Below are 22,700 nucleotides of genomic sequence, written 5' to 3'. Positions count from 1 at the left end.
TAATATGGTGATTCTGTTTTATGTATTTAGGCCATACTGAAAGTATAATTTTAGTATACGTTATGTTAGAAGTTTGAAGAGGTACATTTCAAGCCATCAGGTACAAATTAATTTGCACTGCATATTAATGTGGCGTGAACCTTGGCTTTAAATTGACAAAACATAGGATTAAATAAAGAAGAGATGGCTTTTTGTGGTAGTGGTTTCTATGGCGATCGGTGCTTGGGTTTGAGACCAGAGTGGTGGCATTTCATTGCATATCTCAGATTTCAGACCACAGTGTATGAGTCAGGAAGGAAAATGTCAGATTCACTTGCTAAGATAAATGTTCGCCAGTGGACAGTTTGGTCTTATCATTTGAAAACTAAAGGTGACTGTTCCTTTGGAGTGATAGCTCTGACTCCGTGGAACGCCCTTCCTATTAACTTGCGTTCTGCAGTCTTGGTTAACGTTTTAAAAAAAGCAGCTGAAGACACACTTGTTTCAACTCTTTTTTGTTATCCTTACTATTAAAAATAATAGTATTTATGCCTGCATACACTCACAAAGGCATCCAGTCAACTTCTCACTTCTAATTGACCTAAAATTGAAGTAGTTTTTCTGTCCTCCGACTTTCATCCAATTAGTCTTGCTTTCCCAGCTGTTCCAATAGGCACGTTTTAAGTGGGCACTGCACTAGTTTCCTAAGTGACACCTAGTAGTTTAAGCTGAAGCTCAGTGATAAGACATCCTATGCTGTACCAGTACAAAAATACATATTGGTATACGAAGTACAAAACCTGAAGTAACTCATTCATAAACAAAAAGAAAACCAACCTCTGCCATATTCGCAATTAATTCAATTTGTTATTGAACAAGTATTTTACATGATTTGCAAATTATAAAAAAGATTGCGCAAATAATTGTTTTTAAACTAGCATGGATATCCTATATACTGCAGCAGCATGATAAGTCCTTCTCATCCTGAGAAAAATGTAAAATAGAGGTTTTCTGACAGAACAGACACCTTTGATATCGCAAGTTGTTGCAACACATTTTGTCTCCTCAGATTCAAAAGCTTTGGACGAGACCCCTTAGTGTTAGACTTAGACTTAGACTTCTCTTTAGTGATCCTTTGGGATGACTCCCGCAGGAAATTGAAAGTTCCAGCAGCAGTTTCAGCAGTTTTAAGCATTTGTGAATGCTTAAAAAATAGTTTGCAATAAATTCTTCAACAAGGGCAGATACCGAGATACTGTATGTAAATTGTTGATGTTGCTGTGAGTATAGAACACCTACAATTGTAGCTTCCATTGATCCATTGTTACGGTTTTACTGCAGGCAGAAACGGAGAGAGTAGCAAAAACATTTTGACCGTTCATTGCTCTTTTCTTTTGGAGGCAGAAGCATTAACTAAAAGTGTGTATTTTATAGCAGCAGTGCTAATGTAATTGCAAGCTTTTAATACTTTATTTCTCCAGTGCTATGGGTTAGAGGTTGTTCTAAAATGACTTACCTGCTACTGTAAGTAGTCTGGCACAGAACAGCGTTCCTTAGTCACATGCAGTGTGGACTGACCTTAGTTAGAGGTGCAGATCCATGCTTGTTCTTAGTAGTATAGCAGCACTTCTGTAGAAACAGGACATGGTGTCAAAACATGAGCTTGACAATTTTCTACTCAGCATCCAGTAGATTCAGTAGTTAAGTGAAAAAAAAGTGAAAGACTAGCGCTTGTCCCTCCCTTATTACCACCACTGAGGTGCCTTTGGGCAAGGCCCTTAACCTCCAACTGCTCCAGTGCTGCTCAGTGGCCAACAGATCAGACTGTGGGCAGGTTTCAGGTATGATTGTGTAACTGTGTGAATGTGATAAGGGTGTTCCTGCAAAAGCGAGGCTGCCTCCCAGAGAATGTTCTCATAATTATATATAGATACTTTTAATTTAAATTTAAATTTAATTCAATGAAGGGCAAAAATGTATCATTGCTTTACCAAGCACTTACTAACCAATAACTAACTATGAAAACGCAACACAACTTTACAATAGCCATACAGATGTAATGTTATTGATGTTTTAAAAATTGTTTCTTAAACGCGTACAAACTTTTTTTAATCATTACCTGTTACCTAATATAGTAGATGAGGGATATACTGTGTGTAACAATAAACTGTTTATTTACAGCACTACAAAAATGTTATTAGTTATAATTAAATGAATAGTTTGTTAACAGTAAAATGACAGTTTGCTGACAGCTAAATGACAATTAACTAAAGATTATTTAACTATCAATTTACCACTTTTTTGTTCTTGTACACACATTTACATAATTATTTATTTGAATAAAACTGTGAAAAACATACCCTCATTTCCACAGACCAGACTGCACTATAGAGCAGTGTTGAGTAACAGACACAAGCTGCTGCATACCTATTGCCTTATTTAGTAGAGTGAAATAATAGTTTAATACAACCATGATGAATAATTTAACCTTAGGATTTATGTGCCCAAGAAATTATTATTTCAGCTCTGAATCTGTGATTAGTTTAACAAGTAGAATCTGACAAGCATGAGGTCTGAACATCCCCTCTTTCTCATTTACAAAAACACAACACTGTGAAATTGAATTAAGTTTTAAGAAACATTTAGCAACATAGTTGTCAAAACCAGTAAAATATACCATCTTCCTGCTGCTCTTCCATGTAAAGTTTTAAGCTATTTAAAAAAACGAATGATAACAGTGTTTATCTAGTTATCTGCGGCCATAAACTCTGGATTGGAGTGGAGGTCAAGAAAGCTATTTTTGTTTTAGTGTAACTTAACGGAACAGATGGTTACCTAGAGTCGGCTACTATGCCACCTCGCCCAATGTTTGTACTCTGTGTTACAGTATGAATAGTTCATTGACCTATTTTTGTATAGCAAGACAGAGACAACAACACACATTGACACTTTATTAAAGATCAACTGTTATAATCCGCAACATTTGCGTTGATCTCAATTTTGGTGATGAGTGGTCATTCAACTGAATATCAATGGTCTGATAGCAGCTTCTGAACCAAATAATGAAAAAACTTTCTGTTGTCGTTTTGTGGTTGAAGGGACTGAACATAACAGACACAATTCCTGTCTGAGCAGAGTAATGTTTACAATTATACATATAAAACACATTTGATGTACTTTTAATCTCAAAGGCATTAGTGGCAATTAATCAGCTTCTTTTCCTTTAAATTCTCTTTTTTTTCTGCTCATACCGAAATACTCATGGCTAAGATGTAAGAGCTTCCTGTTCATAGATATTTGCAACAGCATGTGTAAAATGTTTAACAAACCGGGAAGAGGTAGATATGGAGATACGTGGAAATAAGAAAATAAGTGTTTTAAAATGACAAAATCAAAGTGTTTTGATGTATGAATAGTAATGAGATGTGTTAGAGGTAATTGCAAAAAACACAGCTTTTTCATGAATGCACTTCTTTTCCATCGGGTCAAATATATTATGCTGTAATTAGCGGATTATTCTAATAGCCTGCATTGTTTCTGACAATTTTCATAAAACGAAACATTATCGCTCAGTTGTTTGATTTTTGTGTGTTTGCAACAAGTCAGAGCTACATTTCATTATTAGTGTCATGCTTTTGTAAACACTCATCAGACTGTAAAAAGGGCCGTTGCACTGAAGCCACTGTACATTAAGCAAATAAATCAGCACCGACCAATGCAGAGCAATCAAAACCCTTTTGGAGGGCTATAAGAAATATGATATATAATTACAACAAAGAGATCCTACAACTCCTATACTCAAATTACCAAAATAGTTAGCAATACTAATATTATCGTTTTTAGTATAAAGGATAGTACAATAGTTTATTTCAACCTGAGTCCTGTTTCTGAATAAAAACATTGAAAGTAGCAAAGTGATGACATCGGAATTGTGTGATGGTCAAAGATGAAAGATATGAGGCTCAGGTTGAAATTAACAAAGTATTCTTTAAAAATACAGCAAATTATATATTCACCACTTGACAGAGATAGAGGCACACATTGTACTGTACATTCATAGAAAACACAAACATTTATACAGAGAAACATGAAAATAGATTACTACATATAAATATTTAACCAACTTCAATATACTGATTTGACAACAGCTTTAAAATACATGAAAGTGAAATGCACAACTTTTATTTTCTTCACATTCTTGAGTAAATACTTTCATGAAGTCTTCTAACATTCAGAACTGTTGGTAAGAAAGATTAAAAACATTTAAAATGTGCTACTATGGTTGCAATTTCTTGACAATCTAGGAGATTTAAACTTTTCCTAAATGAATATATTTATAAATAACCTGCAATCACAAGCTGTCAAATTCTAAATTCAGTTCTATACAAGATACATCACACTTTATACAGGATACTTTTTTTTTTTTTGCAGTATCTTTAAAGAAGGTCTATTTGGTGAAAAAAAAAAAAACACTACTGATGAATCAATTCAAACAAATCTATTATTACACTTACTTCCCAGCACTGAGTCATGTTCATGTGTTGTACAGAGTAAGAGGGGATGAATTAGTCCTATGATTTATATAATCCTGTCATAGTTTGGTTCAATTTATCTCATTGTAAACCCAACATTAAACAGGCTAGTGTGACTTGATGTGCACACAAGCAGGGAGCTAAATATAGATGCAACACTGGATAACAGCATGCTGAAACACCAACAAAAGGCAAACGCTGTCTTGCTTTCTCATTACACATTGTATGAAGGCAATTAAAAGAACATTAGAACAGTAAAACAAATGTTGCACTTCACGGTACTGCTTCTTTTTTTTTTCACTTAATTGCAAATGTACTGTAAAAAAAAAGGATTGTTATTGACCCACTAGGGCTTAGTTCTTTAGTTCTGTTTCAATCTGCACGTTCTCCAGCACCCTGTTTATTTGGCTTGCTGCAAATGAACCGGATTTCGCCTCTGGCTTGTTGTCAGTTACAGGAAACACGTTTCTTACAACTCTTACATAACTGAAAGCAAAACTCAATCACGGTACTTTTAGAGCCAAACTCAAAGCCACATGTAAAGCCAAATGGAGTTCAATTAACAGCAATTCCATTGGAGACTTTCAGCAGCTACTCATTCATGGCTTCAGGCAGAAATAGCACAGAGTGCATCCTCTGCATCACATAAAGTTCACAGTTACCTACATCTGGAAATGAAATCTATTACATACTTACATGATTACAATCACCATGGCATATTTTCAGATTAACTTCATTGTAAGATGGTCTCACACACCTAGCATCAAATCCTCAAGTAGAACGCTTAGATTTTATCATCAATCACTTTATTCATGGGACCGGATCTTACCAAAACAGCATTGCCCTGACTGTGTTTCAATGCTAATCATAATTAGAGTGAAATGTACTGAACGTACTTTAAGGAAACAGCTACTTACAGCATTTCATTGATTCAGAGAGACACTAATGGGATAAGGAGAAAACTTCAACATAGCACTCAATGGCAAAGCGTCTTAAATTTAGATGGTCATACTGTTGAAGTTAACCATTGTACGTCTACTTTGTTGTAATGGCTGTTCCCGAGCATGACATGTAAAGGGCCCCCTAACAAAGCCCCACTCACTAGTGATCGATTCATGTTTTTTTCTGGGCTAACTTGCAAGTGTTACCCATGACTCCACAGTTATTCTGTTGTTTGAGCACAAACCCTGAACTTCAGTAGTTTGTTTATGCTGGAGAGAGATGAGGTGAAAAGCATCCTGGCAAAGCAGAGGCCTGTTTCACCAAGCAGCAATTTGCAACATCAGATTATTTCCTCTCCTGTTGATTTTTAAGTCTTCTCATCAATCCAAACAAACACCATATTTGCGACCCAAAGATGGAAGAGCCCCAGAGGACACACAAATGTATCTGGAATTTGCAAACAACAATCCTTTGTGAATTGTGATGGTGCCATGTTTTGGGATCTGTGTGTAAATACTCCTAACAAATCTATTTGTGAAACAGGCCATGGTTCTGCACTGATCTTCCTCTCCACAGATAATATACAAACAATACAAGATTATACACAAAAATCTTACGGTAAAATACTGAAAAAACCTAATGCATTTTCTAAAGGTCCAATGTGTGAGAATTTCTCCTCTCTAGCATTGAGATTATATATCGCAATCAACTCTCTCGTGCCACATGGTTTAAAATACGTATTACATTTAATGTAGAAAGATTCTCTTTTTAATTTCCTTTTTCTTTTTCGGGACCTTTACATCAGAGCTATTCCACTGTGCATACATATTTCAATTGATTTACTTATTTTAATGTAGGTTTACCATAGCCTATTACTGTCAGTTGTATTATGTTGGAAAAAACAAGCATATGATAAATATAATTAGGGATCACACTCGGTATCAGCTGAGAACCAATTTTAAAGAATCTGGTGTTCCATCCATGCTCCTGAGAATCTTAAAAGATCAATATTATCCATTATCCATCCAAAATATTTAATAATCTCTATATCCATATGGCCTTCTTTGTTAAATGCTGTGATACAATGCTCCTATGTCTAAATTAAGCAAACATCTGTGCACTGTTTGTATATGCAGTGTATTACGCCTGTGTGTACATTTCTTTTTTTAAGATTATTTTTTGGACGTTTTCAGCCTTTATTTTGATAGGACAGCAGAAGACTTGAAAGGGGTGAGAAATAGGGGAATGACATGCAGCAAAGGGTTGCAGGTCAGAGTCAAACCCAAGCCCGCTGCGTCCATCTATATATGGGCGCCCGCTCTACCAAATGAGCTATCTGGGTGCCCTGTGTGTACATTTCTGACATGCATGTATATGTCTGTGTGTAAGTCTGTGACAACAACCTTTAAGAGAACTCCTCAGGTTGATTGCTTGGAGCCCCTCCATTTTGCATCTTCTTATCGACACTGTTGCATCCCACGATCTCAGCGTGGCGAGACGTGATGTAGTTTCTCTTCCTATTAGACATGGAGTGCTTCCTTTCAGAACCACTGCCTGCACCGCCATCACCCTCGGCAGGGTCGTAAACCACCATGACAGTGGTATCCATTCGGGACAGCGTGTACATACTGCTCTGGCGTGTCTGGTGCAGCCGCGTAGAGCGTAGTTCCAACTCGTCGTAGCTGGATACCTTGATGAATGGGCACCATCGAAAAGCTCGCTTGAAGCCAGCTCGAAACCTCGGGTTGGAAACAAGAAAATACTTGAGTTAAAAAATGAATTATTTTGACTAATAGTTAAGATTAGAGGAACGTACAGATGAGTTTAGTCAGGAATAAAAGTGATCAATTGTATTTGCAAAGAGTGTTGTAAGGAATCCATTCCATTTCTTGTGGTAATTTGGTTGAAAAGAAACCCATATTTCCGATATAGACATTTTTTAAAGGGGTCAAATTTGACCCAAGCACAACAGGAGGGTTAATAAGTTCAGAACAATACTGCGCCAAAATGCTGCAGTTATTGGCACATTTCAAACTGTTTGTGTAGTGATGAAAAAGATGTCAATTGTGTGCAGTTGTCACTGTGAGAGTACTCACAGTAAGCTGAGAGTGCTTGAGATCTGAACACACTACAAAAACATGATAAACATATAAAAATGTCTTTTTTGACTTTCAGATCTACAAATCCTTAAAAAAAAACATTTCATAATTTCAGATACTCTAGATTTGTAGTCTATTTAAATGACCAAAGGACCATGGGCCATACATACAAAGTCAACGCAGAGGGATGAACAGAGAGAATGTAACATGCAACTGATCTTGTTATGTTGAAAGATTATGGATCCATGCCTAACTTCTAGTAAAACATACAAGGGCACTTAATTACACTTAGTGATGTGTAAAAATACAATCAATCCCACTTGTTTCTCTTATTTATTAGCGGCCTTACAGTATGTTCAGTTGTAACATTCCGTTTTAGATTGTTGACACGCCCCTGTAGTTACCCACCTGCTGTTGAGGCAGCAGTAGATGATGGGGTTGTACATGGTGGAGCTCATTGCCAGCCAGAGCACTGACAGGTAAACCTGCTGGATGTACTTCCACTTAACCAGACCTTTGTTGAGACCTGTTGCAATGAAGTAGACGTGATAGGGGAGCCAGCAAAGGGCAAAGGTCACCACTACGATGATCATCATCTTCACCACCTGCAAGCGGAAAGAGAGAGCGATGATGGAAAACATGCACATGCTCATTATTATCTGTTTTCAGGATTCCTGGAAGGATTGAGAGAGACAGAGGAAGTTAAAAAAAAAACACCACAGCCAACATGTCATGGTCTTTAAAACCAATGGATATTTGTGGGGAAGAAGGTGAAGCTTGTAATTTTAGCACATTTCTTCTTTGCTTCAAAAATTGAAGCACAGTGGGACTTTAATAATAAAATCTAAGATCAAATAAATTATGATTTATTAGAATTTACTCCTTGAAATGTATCATCTCATTTTAAATTGGGTCCCAGAACAAACACAAAACAAAATAAATGCAAAGCAACACACTACATAACATAAAACACAATAATTCAATGGTAAAATAAGACCACCTACTCAATAACATAAAAGGAAGACTATCTATCTATCTATCTATCTATCTATCTATCTATCTATCTATCTATCTATCTATCTATCTATCTATCTTATCTATCTATATTTTAAAGATCTTTCTAACTGGATGTGAAGATGATGAACTGCTGTGTATTGTCCCTAGGTGGTAACTGGGATGACAATCTACTGTATAATCGTGAGTGGCTCCTCAGCGGAAGGCTGCAGAGGGACACTACCAGAGACAAAACAGACATCGCGTCCTTTCTGGAATCCCAACAGAAGTCCTGGCAATCCCTGTGTTGAAAGCCTGTTCCAAAGAAGTTTATGACATTACACAAGCCATGCTGTAAACTGTGCGAGGTGGCTGCTAAACAGTTGTGAAGCAGTCAGTCAGTATTTTTGTTTAATGACAGTGTTGACATTAAATGAAGGCTCTGATTCTCTCAAGAAGACAAAGTCAGGTTTGAAAGTAATGTGAGGAAACTAATTAAAAGACGTTTAATACAAAGTAGTCGTTATGGGTGCAGTGTATATCTTTCCATTGCGTGTGACATGCTCCATTCAGTTTACACATTCATAACTCAGGTGTTAGAGGATGGCAGAACATACATGAGCATTACTCATGTAATAAGGTAACTTGAACAACTCATTATGTTCCCAAAGCTTGGCTACACAGCACAAATAACTACTAACTGAGAAATACTGTGATTTGTACGTAAATAATACTGTATGTTATTGGAGTGTTACCTTACAGGACAATGCTATCTTAATCTGAATTCTTATTATTGTCTACAAATCCCAAAACCAACATTGCGTTAGTCCATCTCTCAATATTATGGCAACAGTGTATGTGGGACTGACTCTAACTCCCCTTCAGTGCTCATATTTGTTATAATGACAACAAATGCCATTTCGACAACAATGGAGGTCTACGGCACAAATTAATAAGAAATCAGGCACTGGCTACAGACACAGTGGGATCTAATCATGTTACAGACAGAACCAAGTGTTGAAAATTGTGTACTCTCCGGTTAAAGGCTAAGCTGTATCATCAAGACACATCCAGTTTCTTAATAGGCTAAATATGGTAATAAACATGAGGAGGAGAAACACATTTGCTAAGTGCTCTTGGGTCTTAATAAACCATTCCATATTTGGACTGCCAGAGAACTCAATACAATCAATATTACAAATAATTCGTACCACAAAGCATATTCCTTATTAAGGTTGGAATCTTGACGGACATACTTTTATATACTATTGATCCCCAAGAGGGAAATTACATTTTTTTTCACTCTGTATTATTGCAAATTACACATAAGCCCAAAACAGCATCATTCAGAATGAGAATGAGAGTAAAAGCCTGACTGGTGCACAAAAAGGGCAGAATAAAAAAGAAACAAACAAACAGTGTAAAGGGTTTGTGTTTTTACATGTATTGTTTGCAGTACATGTTACACTGTTACAAAATGCTTCATAATAAAACAAACAAAAGAAGAGCAAAACCTAAACAAAATAACATGTATGCGCCATGTTGTTAATTTAGTTAATGGAATGGAAACACATTGTAGGTTAATTCAACTAAAGGTCTTATGTCAATGAATGACTAAGACCACCAGGGCACTAGGGCACCTTCTTGATTGCTAGAATTGTTTTTTTAGTGGTACTGATTAAAAAACACAACAATGCATCCTTTCTTTATTGGAAGGTTGGCCTTTTAAAAAAGGTTTGCAGCTTAGTACACATCAGTATTAGAGGGGACAGGCTATTTATAGAGTGGTATTCACCCAACATTGTCTGAAAGAATATAACCTGTCAGTATGTCATGTCTGGAGTTCAAAAAATTAAATATAAGGCCCATAAGGTAGACAATAAATAATAAGAATTAAAATTTCATACAAAAGTCTTCAATTATTTCTACAAACCCCTGGAACAGACTGGTCTTTGACTGGTTTGTTTTGGTTTGGGATCAAACAGAATGATCATTAGATAAACTCATTAATTCTCCATGTCTCAAACTTCCTGATGCAGAGATCATTTTCCAGAGGACAAAGGAGAGAAGAAAGACAAACTACTGAGGGAACCATAAGATTGCCCATCACGTACACCTATCCCACATCCAGCAATTGTCTGCCTGAGGAAAGCAAGTGGACTTGAATAACAACTAAAGGAGAGCAACAGTGAGCAAAACAAACGCTCTTTTTTTGTAGCTTCCTTTCTGTTTATTTAATTTCAACTGGTGGGGTTTAAGGTAATTGTGTAGTAAGGTTAAAAAATATGATTTCATTTTGGCAAAGGTTTTTTCTACTTTAGGTTGCTGAAACACAGGATTGCAGGATTTATAAAGTAGACCAAATAAATGGGGAAACCACAATATGCTTTAGAAAAAAATCATTTGGGGAAAAAAATGAATTATACGTCAGCAATGTTTTGATCAAATTCAAAAGAAGGCAGAACAGAACGAGATGCATAGTTTGATCAATTTTTCTGAAAATCAGTGGCACCTAGTTAATATACAGTACATGATATACTGCACATGTGCAAGTAGATTTGTTTTTGAATGTACTGTATGTGTACCCAATTTGGAGAGCATTTAGTGGTTTTCATACTTGGATTAAACTTGAAAAGCCAACACAAATGGGATCAGACAGAGCAAAGAAAATACAATGCAATTTATATACAGCCAGCAGACCTCAAAGGGAGGATGTCTTATCACTTTTTGCCACTTTGATGTTTCATGATTGCTGTACTACAAAGAACAGTGGGACAAAAACTATAATAATAATATAATAAAAATGGATATCGTACTGTACCCAAGAGTCCTGCAGCAGGATTACTGGTGCTATTGGGCTGAGATATAGACTGTAACAAAACATTGTGACAATATTACAGAAAGTTACTGTGTGACAGCCAAGAACAAGTCCTACACTTACCCTTTTGTAAAACAACAGCTTTGGTTTTAGTGCAGAATAAATACATGACATACAGTGCAGGCTGTAGCCTGCCTGCTATAAGATAATTAATATGTTTGTGAGCGGGTGAATGAATTATTGGCCAGTTTCATATCATGCTATGACAATGGCATTTTTCCGTAACATAGCAGGGTGGAAGCAGGCATCATGAGGTGGAATAGATTTAATTTGTCTTATCATTGGACATTGCAAATATCTACAGGTGTGTTTTCTTGTTAGAAGATACCAATGCTCCCCAGGAGAGACAAGTGCAAGCAACTGGCCTGCAGTTCCTATGGTCCGAGCCCCTCTATCAGGTTAGAGAATAGAATTTAAAGTGTTTGTATTCAGGCTTCTCAAATATTGAGGTTCAATCTAAAGCTAAGTAGCCCACACATGTCTGTGTAATCTAAAAGCTATTTAATACCAGTTCTACGACATGGAAAAGGGAGGCGAAGACTAGTAAAGTTTAGGTAAAAGGTTGTGGTTTAGTTTAAAACCCTCCCAATGAACACATATTCCTGAGTGAAGGCTTTAAAGCAGCTGTCATTATGGTGTGTACAGCCAATAATACGAGAATGCTCATGAAATACATTGCTTTACTTTTCGTAGCTGTTGGAACAAATAGTTTGAGAGAACAGCCTGGTTTTTCTAATGCGCACAAGTTGTAAAGGTTGGGGTGAATGATTATTAAGCAAAAATACTAGTTCGGGGTTAGGGAAATATTTTAGCTTTGGTTAACTCTTAATGTAGGCAGTTTCTTTTTGGTGTTGTTAGTAGGGCTGCACAATTAATCGAGTTTTAAACACAATCACGATGTTGGCTTCCCACAATCAAATTTGCGTGATCGAGTGATATTTTAAATGCCTCAATCCATTCATAGAATGCTCCATGTTTTTTTTTTTTTTGCCTAGCCAATCTACCGCTCCGTAAACCATGTCTGATCATGAGCCAGTCAGAGTTGTTCCCTGCACCGCGCAGCTTAGTTTCTAGATATAGACAGTCACAGAGGACAGAGCAAGCCCCAACCCTATTCACTCACACATGGCTCGCTCCTAGCAACATGGAGAGACACAGCAGTGACTTCTTCTGACATTTGTCCACCGTTTTAAATGTTATTAACACAGCCGTATATTGTTAAGCATAAGAGGAAAACCTGTATTTGTACCAGTGTTTCCGCTAGTAAACTCTGCTATTGCGGCGGCCACGGTGAAAAACACAGAAGAAGTTATTGAATGCAACTAACTTCAGTTGGTAGAGTAATAGCGTGTGAGACGGAGCCTGCTGGACCTGGGCCACAAATGTGACCCATGGCCAGAATATCATAGTTCATAAAAATGCAGCGCAGTGATGATACAGACATTTTATACACAAGATGTATGTTACTCCGCTGACCCGCCATTCGACCTGTGCTGGACCCATTCATAATGAGTCAGCCGTCACTCTGTGAGTAACATTCAAACTGTATGTACTGAACATTTAGCCCACTTTGTAAAAAAATACAGAGGTATTTATCGTGTATCGCCATTCAACGGAAAATACAGAGATATGATTTTTAGTCCTAGACTACAATATGGATATAAAAGCAGTTAGAAATAGCCTAAAGGCTTTTTGTTGTCACATTAAGCATAAATAAAATGTGTTATGGTTCATCAACAAATAATCATGATAATTAATCGTGATCTAAATATTGATCAAAATAATCGTGATTATCAATTTGGCCATAATCATGCATACCTAGTTGTTAGGCAAACATTCTATAATAATCTTTCATGAATTATAATTGAAGAGTTACTTTCCTCTTTGAATCTGTTTTCAGGCTTTAGAAAATCTAACACAAGACAGGAGACTTTGGCCAATTATCAAGAAAGACAGTGTTCCTATTGAGTGCTCTGCATAGTCAGACTGCATTAGTCATCCATGTGCTTTAAAAAAAAAATGTCAGGTATATATGATTAATATAAAGTGCTGCTAATGTTGCTAAAAAGTATAACACTTACAAAGTCAAATGACTATTATAAACATAATTAACAGAAGAACTCAAAAGAAGCTGAAGTAAACACTGTTATACTAGCTCACTCTACCTTGCAATCAAAATCTCCAAAGCATTTCACATATAAATTCAAATGAGCAGTGGGAAACAAATGGGAGTAGATGAGGAAAATTTATTAGTTTGAAGCTGATTTACTTTGGATAAAAAGTAATAAATCTCACATGCTTATGAGCTTTTTAATACACACAAAATATTGAGTCCAACCACACTTGGGGCTTGCCCCAGCACTAGATTTATGTTACTTCATTTATCCAGTAAATGACTACACATTAGTTAAATTGAAGAAAGAGAATGAAAATGAGTCCCATCAAAAAGTTGTTTCACATACAAAACAATTTAAAATAAAATCCCTCAGGTCAACATTGTCTAATAACAAATATGTTTATTGCAATTGCAAATAATAACATGATTTACTATTTGATAATGATTATGGTTTTTTATCCACATTAGGAAGTGCTTTTTTACTTTTACTTGTATCCATGTTCTGGAAATGTATCCATCAACACCATCAACACTGACTGCCAGGCTACAACTATCTATGCAACACAACATTGTGACACACTTGATGGACTGGAAAAAACAGTTGAATATTCCTGTATTTTATGTATAGTGTAACACACTAATATGCAAAAGTCAAAGCAGTTTAATTTAAAAGTACTGTTGCCCTACGTTTTTTAAAATCAAAATATAAAGTCATCAAATGTTTTGATTAATCAGCAAAGTTGTAATTGGCAAAACATTCACTGGCAGAAAATGTTATTGTTTTAATTTTTTTTTTAATTTACATATAGCAAACAGTGCATTAGTAACAGTTGTATGATTACACGTAGGCACTAAAATCCCTTGGATTCTGATTTTGGTTCAATGTTGGAAAAGTTGACAATGACTTGAAGCAAAAGACTGGACTCGTTAACGTTTTAAACATCTAAAGGGAAAATTTGGCATCTTTACTGTAAATGCCCAATCAGTACTAAGTGCCAGCTGTGTCCACATGTACCAGGAGGCATTTGGCACAAGTGGCAACACAGAACATTGGAAAGAACTACAAGATTTTTTCGAACCATATTCTCATTTAAATAGAGATAAGGGGGGAAATCGCTGAATTGTCCATTTAACCAAAACTTCCCCTTAACCATGAACAAAATGTTTTTTAGTCTACAATGAACATACCGGACGCACAACATGAACCACTGGTTTTTGGTGTCAAAGTCCTGTGCTTTGTAGGTCAACCACACATCCCTCCCACCTCCCTATGACCTCTGTGTGTCACAGGAATGTACTCTTCCTGGATAATTACATTCCTTCAGATGCATAGTTGGATTGCACATTAAAGGTGCTCTAAACGATGTCACACATGTTTCTGCTACAACCTTTGTTGTTACACACACCAAACATCTCCTCATTATCCGCGAGCTGCCTGTCCCCAGAACACACTGTAAAAAAGCAGTCTCTGTAGACAGCCCAGGGTCTACAAACAGCAACAAAAACAAACTGTGCCCACCTGCACCACGAAGCATACACAAACAGTATTCCATCGTTCCAGTCAGTAACCAACAAGAAGGATTTGGGGGTGGGGGGGGTTGGACGGGATGAGGAGGAGGGAGGGGAAAGCTAGTCTTGTTTTATTTGAAAATACTTTGAACGTCAATAAGAAGTAATGCCACACAACATTGCTTAGATCACCTTTAAGTTATGTATCTATGTCATTGTCTGCAGGATTTACCATGTTAAATGTAAGACTTTCCATGGCCTTTTCAATCCAACATAAAATGCAATGTAATACATGTTTTACCGTCATTCACCAATGTAGGAAGGATAGGACTTAGAATTAGCTATTATGTTATCACATTTATTTCCAGTAATTCTGCAATAATTATAAATAAGACAATTAATAAATCAATGCAAAGGACTTGGATAAGTGGCATAAAATGGATAAATTGATTGATCAATTGAAAATTAAATTTTAAGTTAAATGTGAGGCTTTATAAAATGTGAATATGAATTTATATTATTTTTAATACTTTCCAGACCTGCCGTTAGCCTGTTTGGAGCTGGTAATTAAAGCCATTGCAAGAAAGAACAGGAAGGTACTGGGGAGTCCAAATGAAGTAAAAAGCCTTGTTTTCTGAATGGCTTTAACCTAAGTGTTCCAGCAGGAGCGTTTGTCAGGATGTGAAAAGTACAAAAATCTATTTTTTGTCATTACAATTACTGGTGTGAAGAAAGAGCGCAGGAGATTATGTGGCTGTAGCCACAGTCCTTAACGCCTACACTCACTCACAAAGAAACCAGCCAAAATTGTCTTATAGTGCGGCATGGTGAGTGTTAAATGGCCCTTGAGAAATTGTTTCTATTGTGATTATTGATATGGATCGAGCCTAAGCACTTGGCTCTGTCAGGACATATAGATATTTCAGGATTAGAATTGTTCCATTAACTCTGCAATTTTTGCTGGGAAACCACCTTTCCAGGTATAATCATGCAAATATCAAACATATACAGTATATATCATGCAAATATCAAATATGGAACTTGTTTTCTCATTTTTGGTCACTCGTCATTGTAGCATTAAACGGTCTTATTGGAAAAGCATGTCTTGCATGAGCCCCTGAATAGGTATGAAGTGCAGAAAAACTCAATGCCTCGAGACACTGTTGGTTCTCCGAGCTTGTGCCTGTCGGTGAACATGGAAAAAGAGTTGATTGAGGACAAGTGACATCCCCAAAGGTTGTGTTCTGTGGAATCAAGGTTTTCTTCCCTGAAATGTTCACATTTCACTGCACAGTGCAGTCTCATGGTTGCACACATATAGATAAGGCAGAAGTCATTCTTCTTCTTTAATGATATACAGTCCGTATCTTCTAGTCTCATTTTTAAGTGTATGGTTTATATAATAATTTCCTACCAGAGAAGATGTAAACTGAAAGCAAAGTAGAATTATTAATTAATATCTGTATTAATGGTAAAGCTTGATTATTATTATTTTTCATTTTAATCTCACAAGTGGGAATCCAATCTCATATTCCTATTTTTAACTAATTTCTTTAAAGAGCCCATTGTTCTTGCCTTAGTCAAGGAAAACAATGTTTAACAATGCTGCTGCTGCATGTCTAATACTTAATTTAAAAATATACTACGATTTCCAATTATTCTCAAAGCATAAATAGCCTATTACATAGATCCAGTGAACGAACACAAGAACAACACAAACAAAGTTTATAGGGAGTTATTGGTACAATTAAAGATGGGAAATATTCATATTTTCTATACCACAGGCTTGACATTGAACAAACATTATACTGTACATAGGGTGTTGCTGTAGAGAATTACCTTGTTAAGTCTTACTAATCAATCAATCAATCCATCAATCAATCAATCAATTAACCCACAATTATTTATATAGCACTTTACAGCAACCAGCAGGTATCCAAACGCCAGAGAACCAGGAATAACAGTAAAAACACATATCATTCAACAGAAAGAATCAACATAGAAAACAGTTTAATCTACCAATGATATTACATCTAGGAGACGTTCACAACTAATTAGATTTGGAGGTGGTCTGGGATTTTCTCCATCAGACAATACATGTTTTTGTCAAAGCAATTTAATTATCAGAGAAAGAGGCTTAATTACAAATCCTAAAGGTACACTGACACAGTCAGTTGGATTCTGATGCTTTTTGAATGCCTTGTTTTACCAAAAAGAGATCAGAAAATTAAAAAAACTCACAGATCTCCTTCAAAATGGCACACTGCCTATAATTATTCTTTTCCTATTCCTACTATTAGAAGTGGGATAATAATTACCTGGAGCGATAGGCTGCTCACTGGCAGACAATTGTGCATTATTCCTGGTTCTCTGGCGTTCAAAGATCATCATGTTCACAGTTACTAAATGAGCTGCCCAAGATCATATCTTAATTATTAAATGAATGGTGTACGCTCAAGCCTGCTTACCTTCCTTTTAGCCCTGAGCTGTCCATGGTAGTTATCAGATGAGTCTCCTGGGATCTCCCCTCCCCACAGAGTCAACCCCACAATGGTGTAAGTGATGCCCATCACCACTAAGGGCAGCACGTAGACCAGAACTGTCACTATGGTATGATACCTAGGAAAAAAAGGGAGAAAAAGCAGGAGAGTGATTAAATTTATTAAAGATTCATCCCAGGGTAAATGTCTAAAAAAAAAAAATTCTTTGGCTCTTCTAACATTAGTTTCCTATGGTCTTATGTTCTGCTATGACAACAGTTTACAATGAATAACGTAATGGTTACACTTGTGGTTAAATTGTTAAATTGTAAATTATATAATTACAGCATAATAGGCCATTTGCAACCTGTTGAAATGAAGTACACACTGTATATGAACTTAGAAAACATTTTTGCAAGAACAGAGCTACACTGTCTGATATCAAAGCAAGTTACAAAATATTACTCACATGAAGGGGTCGTCAGCCATGCGAGGCCAGGCCACGTAGCAGAGGGTTCTGCGGGGCAGAGCTCGTGTGGTAGAGAAGTAGCAGAGAGGGAAGGCCAGAACCACGGCCAGACTCCAGATACAGACGATAACTGCTGTGGTGGCCTTCGCAGATAGACGAGGCTTCAGTGGATGGATGATGGCCATGTACCTACGGGTCAGAGGTAGTGTTTCAAGCCTCAACAGCACGTTTAATAATTTATTGATTTATTAATTTCATCTATATTTACTCAGGAAGTCCCTTGAGATCCTACATTATAGACATTGCAAGATACCCTGCATCTTTTTGTTTACAGTTTTGGGCTGGGGTTGGAAATTAGCTTTAGCTTAATACACGTCACCAGTATATCGGACACTGTCTCTCCAACTGTCAATCTTTCTCTGTATTTGTCCCTTACGAATAAACAAATATCCAAAATAACATCAATTTTCTCCAAATGTTTAGGCTTTTGATTCATTAAAAATAAGTAGCATCTAATTGTCCAGGTTATAGCATTACAGTGACTTGTGACCTGCTTAAATAATTGAAAATGAAAGAACTTTTCAGTGGCCTGAAGAGGTAAAAGTAAACAGCATTTCACAAGAAAAAGAACAATATTAGTGAATAATAATATAGTAGTATATATAGTAGATAATAGCATGAAAAAAATTTTGCAAAAGAAATACATGTTTTTTCTTTCTTATCACTTTATTTAGCCACCCACTCAGATTTATCTTGGGAAGCAATACTAAATGTAATTAAAAATAAATGAATGATTTCACTTTTTAACTCTTTTATTTTCATAAATAATATATTTATTTTCTGCCTTGCAGCCTGTAAATGTCAAATTATACTGTGGTGTTAGATTTTCCGGGAAATTGTTGGATGATCAATTCCCCATTCTGTGATGAAATTAAGTTTGAATACCAAAGTAAAGCACTCAGAAATGGTGACTCAGATCACCAACTCAGGATGCTACATGATTTTCAATTGCTGCTAACGTAGGCTTAGAGGCGCTAATTCAATCTTCATAAGATGGCAAAGAATGGGTCTTGTCCTTGTCACCTCAGTGACTGGAACTCTCTGAGGGACAGCAACAAAGATGCCCCGTCTATCATGAGTAATTGATTGGCATTTATTCTGTGTGTCTCGCTGGTCCTTGTGGTTGGCAGTGTGTGAATAAATTGTTAGATGTCCAATCAAGTATGTGCCACAGCAGTATGTTATTTGGGATCCAACAGACTTGGTGGCAGATCTGATAGACTTGTAACCACTGTGCAGTAACAACAATGCAAAGCCAATAACACTTGAATTATATCATTACACAACCAGACATGCAGAGAGACGTCAGCATCGACAGGGCATGATCACAGAGACATTACAGCAGCAAATTAATACATCATTTTACATTTTTTTTAACTTGGTAGTGGGTTATGCCTACAGGAAACCATCTCACAGTCATGTGACAGCATCAAGACTGTTTGTTTGGATGTTGAGATGTCAGCACAACAAATGAAAGTGAAACGACTTGGATCTGTGTTGCTGACAGAATTGAAACATTATTCTTTAAAGAAAGATTCAACAACATCTACTTCCAGGGACTATGTCCGTATTTCACTGGATACGCTGATATAATTTCCCCCGGTTTTCATAAGGACTATGCCCCTGAAAGTCCATGGAAAGACACTTAGCTATTGTTGAATTTTATTATTTTTGATTCATGCTTTTTATTGTTTTTGCTACCAAAGCAAAAATCCTTTAACTTACATTGTATTGGGAAGAAGAAAAAAATCACATACATGGATATTTTAAAAAAACTGACAAATTTAAACGAAATATTCATGAGTAGTGAAATACAGTGAAATGACCCATATAGAAAATAGTGGGCCTCCATTTCCAGTTCTTTTTGCACATAACATTAAAGATATATATAGGACATATATATATATATATATATATATATATATATATATATATATATATATATATATATATATATATATATATATATATACATACTAGGGCTGCAGAATACAAGGACAAATTTTAATATGCAATTACTTTGTTAAATTTTGCAATAACAACATTACTTGGGATAAATAAATAAATATTAAAAGGTACTTAGTTCTGCATTGCTGTTGCATTCAGTATTCTTCTAAAATACAACAAATTGCCTGTTGAGTTCTAAACAAATACAAGAAATCATTCCCAACATCCTTTTTGTAAACAAAGTGAACATTAAATTAAACATAAAAGGCACCACTAAAATAAAGTGCATTTTTCTACTAATATGTTTTTCAACTAAGGTGATATGTTGCAGCCTTCAGCGATATGTAAATTGCAACATACTTTAATGAAATGTGTGCAGGAAAATATAGGACCTAATGATAATATGTTTTCCACATATCTACAGTTTCAGCACACGCAAATAAAGATGTGAGAAATGAAAAGAGGCACCAGCTTCAAAACAAGCTTCAAGGCTTCACCAGTTGGCTTTCACACAGCAACCTGCGTTTGCTGTGCTCCAGTGCCTAAGGAAACACTTAGCAGGGTAGAGAGTCAACAGAAAGGCCAAATTCACAGATGATCACGAACTGTGGCCTCCTGCCATTTCAAGAAATCAGAGTGCAGACAGCACCATACTGGGGTTACGAAAAGCATGACCAGAGGTTACATCTGCATCATGTAGGTCATGCCGATGTTCTCTTTCTCAGTACACGGTTGACAGAATTAAACAGACACTGCCGACCAAAAACACAAAACCATACAAGCTACTGTAGAGGAGCCAAAATGAGCATGGCCTTTGGAAATGCATTGCTTCCTTCCTGTGTCGAGAAGGAGAACACCTCATGCAGCATCACAACAAACTGTGACACTAGCTGTAGACATACACTGTGCCTGCATGCAGATTCTACACACATTTTGTTTTCATTATGTTGGCCTGTGGCAGCTTCCTTCATCAGTCTAATCCCTTTATTCATACATGATGATGTTTGTTGGTCCACTGATCGGTATCAAAGCCTGGCTGATAGTGATGACTGCATCACCACATTACTGGAAACAACAGCGTTAGGAAAGGAGACAGAGACGCAGGAACACAGAAAGAAATAAGTCTGGAAGAGCAAAGAAGATACATAATATGAGTGCATGTGACAGAAAACCAGTCAGAGAGGGTAAAAATCATGGAGAAAGGGTGATTTTTTCTAGGGCGTTGGCTCACAAAGTCATTATCTGCAGTGCAGACAGTGCAAAACAACAGCTTCAGTAGATGAAGATGAAAATAAAAGTGTAGACTAATAGGCCTACACATTTAGACTAATGGTGGGTGAGATGTAAGATGGCAGTCACCCTGCTGGGAAACCACCTTTCCAGTTATAATCCAGTTATAATCATTCAAATATCAACACAACCCGCCCCCCAACACACACACACTGGGAACTGATATACATAAATAAATAAATAAATATAAACTACAATCAGCAGGGACCATAAACTAATGAAATAATGTGGGCACAGAGGCTTCTTTGGAATTTGAATTAAACTGATGGAGACTTCATAGAGGTAACTTCTTATGAGCATGAGGGCACGAGCTAAAACATCAAATGACTTGAAGTGCATGAGCATTGCCAAATGGAGTGTCTTCAAGCAAGCCATAACATTTTTTTAAAGCACAAGATTCAATTTTACACCAATGCTGGTGGACGTAATCAAGTAGAATAATCAAAACGAGATGTCCAAACAAATCATGCGTGAAGCACCTGATGTAGAAGTGGTGAACTGAGAACATGTTTGCAGAGCTTTTATATTTTCATGGTGTGGGATCTGGATATTTGGACATAATGTATTCTTTGACGGTTATGTAGCCTGCATTCAAATTGGATATTCTAAGTTAATTGCTTTAATGCTTTTCCAGTTTTTCCTTCAATACATAAACTAATTGAATAGACACACTAAGAATAACCTAAATCTAAATTCTTACTGATTTCACTTAAAAAAATCACAATACATGTGCCCCCAACTACAACTGGTCATGTGAGGGATAGGGACATGTGGAAAATTTAGCATAATTATAATCATTCAATAAATATTGTTCTTGCAGCATTTTGTAAGCCCACCTGTCCACAGCTATCGCAGTCATGGAGTAGATGCTTGCAAACACGGATGTTACCGGAAAGAAGTTGTGGAATTTGCAGTACGCTTCCCCGAAGTACCACTCCCCATGAGCAGCATAAATAAAGTTTATCAAAGTGTTAAACGCGGCCATTGACGCGTCCGAAAACGCCAAGTTTAGAAGAAAGTAGTTCGTTACCGTCCTCATACGCTTGTGGGCAAGAATGATCCATATCACGATGAGGTTTCCAAACACCGCCACCGCCAGTACCGAGCTGTAGGCTACGGACCAGAGAGCTATGCGCCACGGCGGCTGCACAAACTGGTTGGTGAAGTTCGCCGTTATGTTGGATCCGTTGTGTGGAGCTGCCATCCTCTTCTTCTTTTGCCCCAAATTTAGTGAATGATTTAGTTGATTCAGTAGTCTGATTTACTTACTGAGGTGCAAAGCTAGAGTGGTGAGAGGATTTGCTTTTATGCACCATAGCGCGCACAACCTAGGCAAATCACTATCATCAAAAAATACACGTCTCCTTCCCAGATCCCTCACAGTGAATGTCTCCAATCGTTCCGCA

At 36.7% G+C, this 22,700-nt stretch overlaps 1 protein-coding gene across 1 annotated transcript; it reads right to left on the bottom strand.

The window, feature by feature from the left end:
• Positions 1 to 3,948: 3,948 nt before the first annotated feature.
• Positions 3,949 to 22,498, bottom strand: tacr3a (tachykinin receptor 3a). Its single transcript, XM_034890077.1, has 5 exons — positions 22,131 to 22,498; positions 17,998 to 18,186; positions 17,517 to 17,667; positions 7,961 to 8,157; positions 3,949 to 7,192 (listed from the first exon to the last, which is right to left on the bottom strand). The coding sequence occupies exons 1-5, from the start codon at positions 22,496 to 22,498 to the stop codon at positions 6,859 to 6,861; spliced, it is 1,239 nt and encodes a 412-aa protein (XP_034745968.1). The 3' UTR covers positions 3,949 to 6,858.
• Between the last annotated feature and the right edge of the window lie 202 nt (positions 22,499 to 22,700).

This window comes from Etheostoma cragini, chromosome 2 (genome assembly GCF_013103735.1).
Source record: "Etheostoma cragini isolate CJK2018 chromosome 2, CSU_Ecrag_1.0, whole genome shotgun sequence".
In the NCBI taxonomy this organism is placed as follows: Eukaryota; Metazoa; Chordata; class Actinopteri; order Perciformes; family Percidae; genus Etheostoma; species Etheostoma cragini.
The sequence above is the reverse complement of the archived record's forward strand: the minus strand, read 5'-3'. Positions and strand labels throughout refer to the sequence as shown.

Bases quoted from the DNA above. Each gene is read 5' to 3' on its own strand.
- tacr3a (XM_034890077.1), bottom strand. From the start codon at position 22,498: ATGGCAGCTCCACACAACGGATCCAACATAACGGCGAACTTCACCAAC. The intron at 18,187-22,130 runs GTGGGCTTACAA...TCTGACCCGTAG, and splicing joins ACTGCGATAGCTGTGGACAG to GTACATGGCCATCATCCATC. The intron at 8,158-17,516 runs GTAAGCAGGCTT...TTCCGCTTGCAG, and splicing joins AGCTCAGGGCTAAAAGGAAG to GTGGTGAAGATGATGATCAT.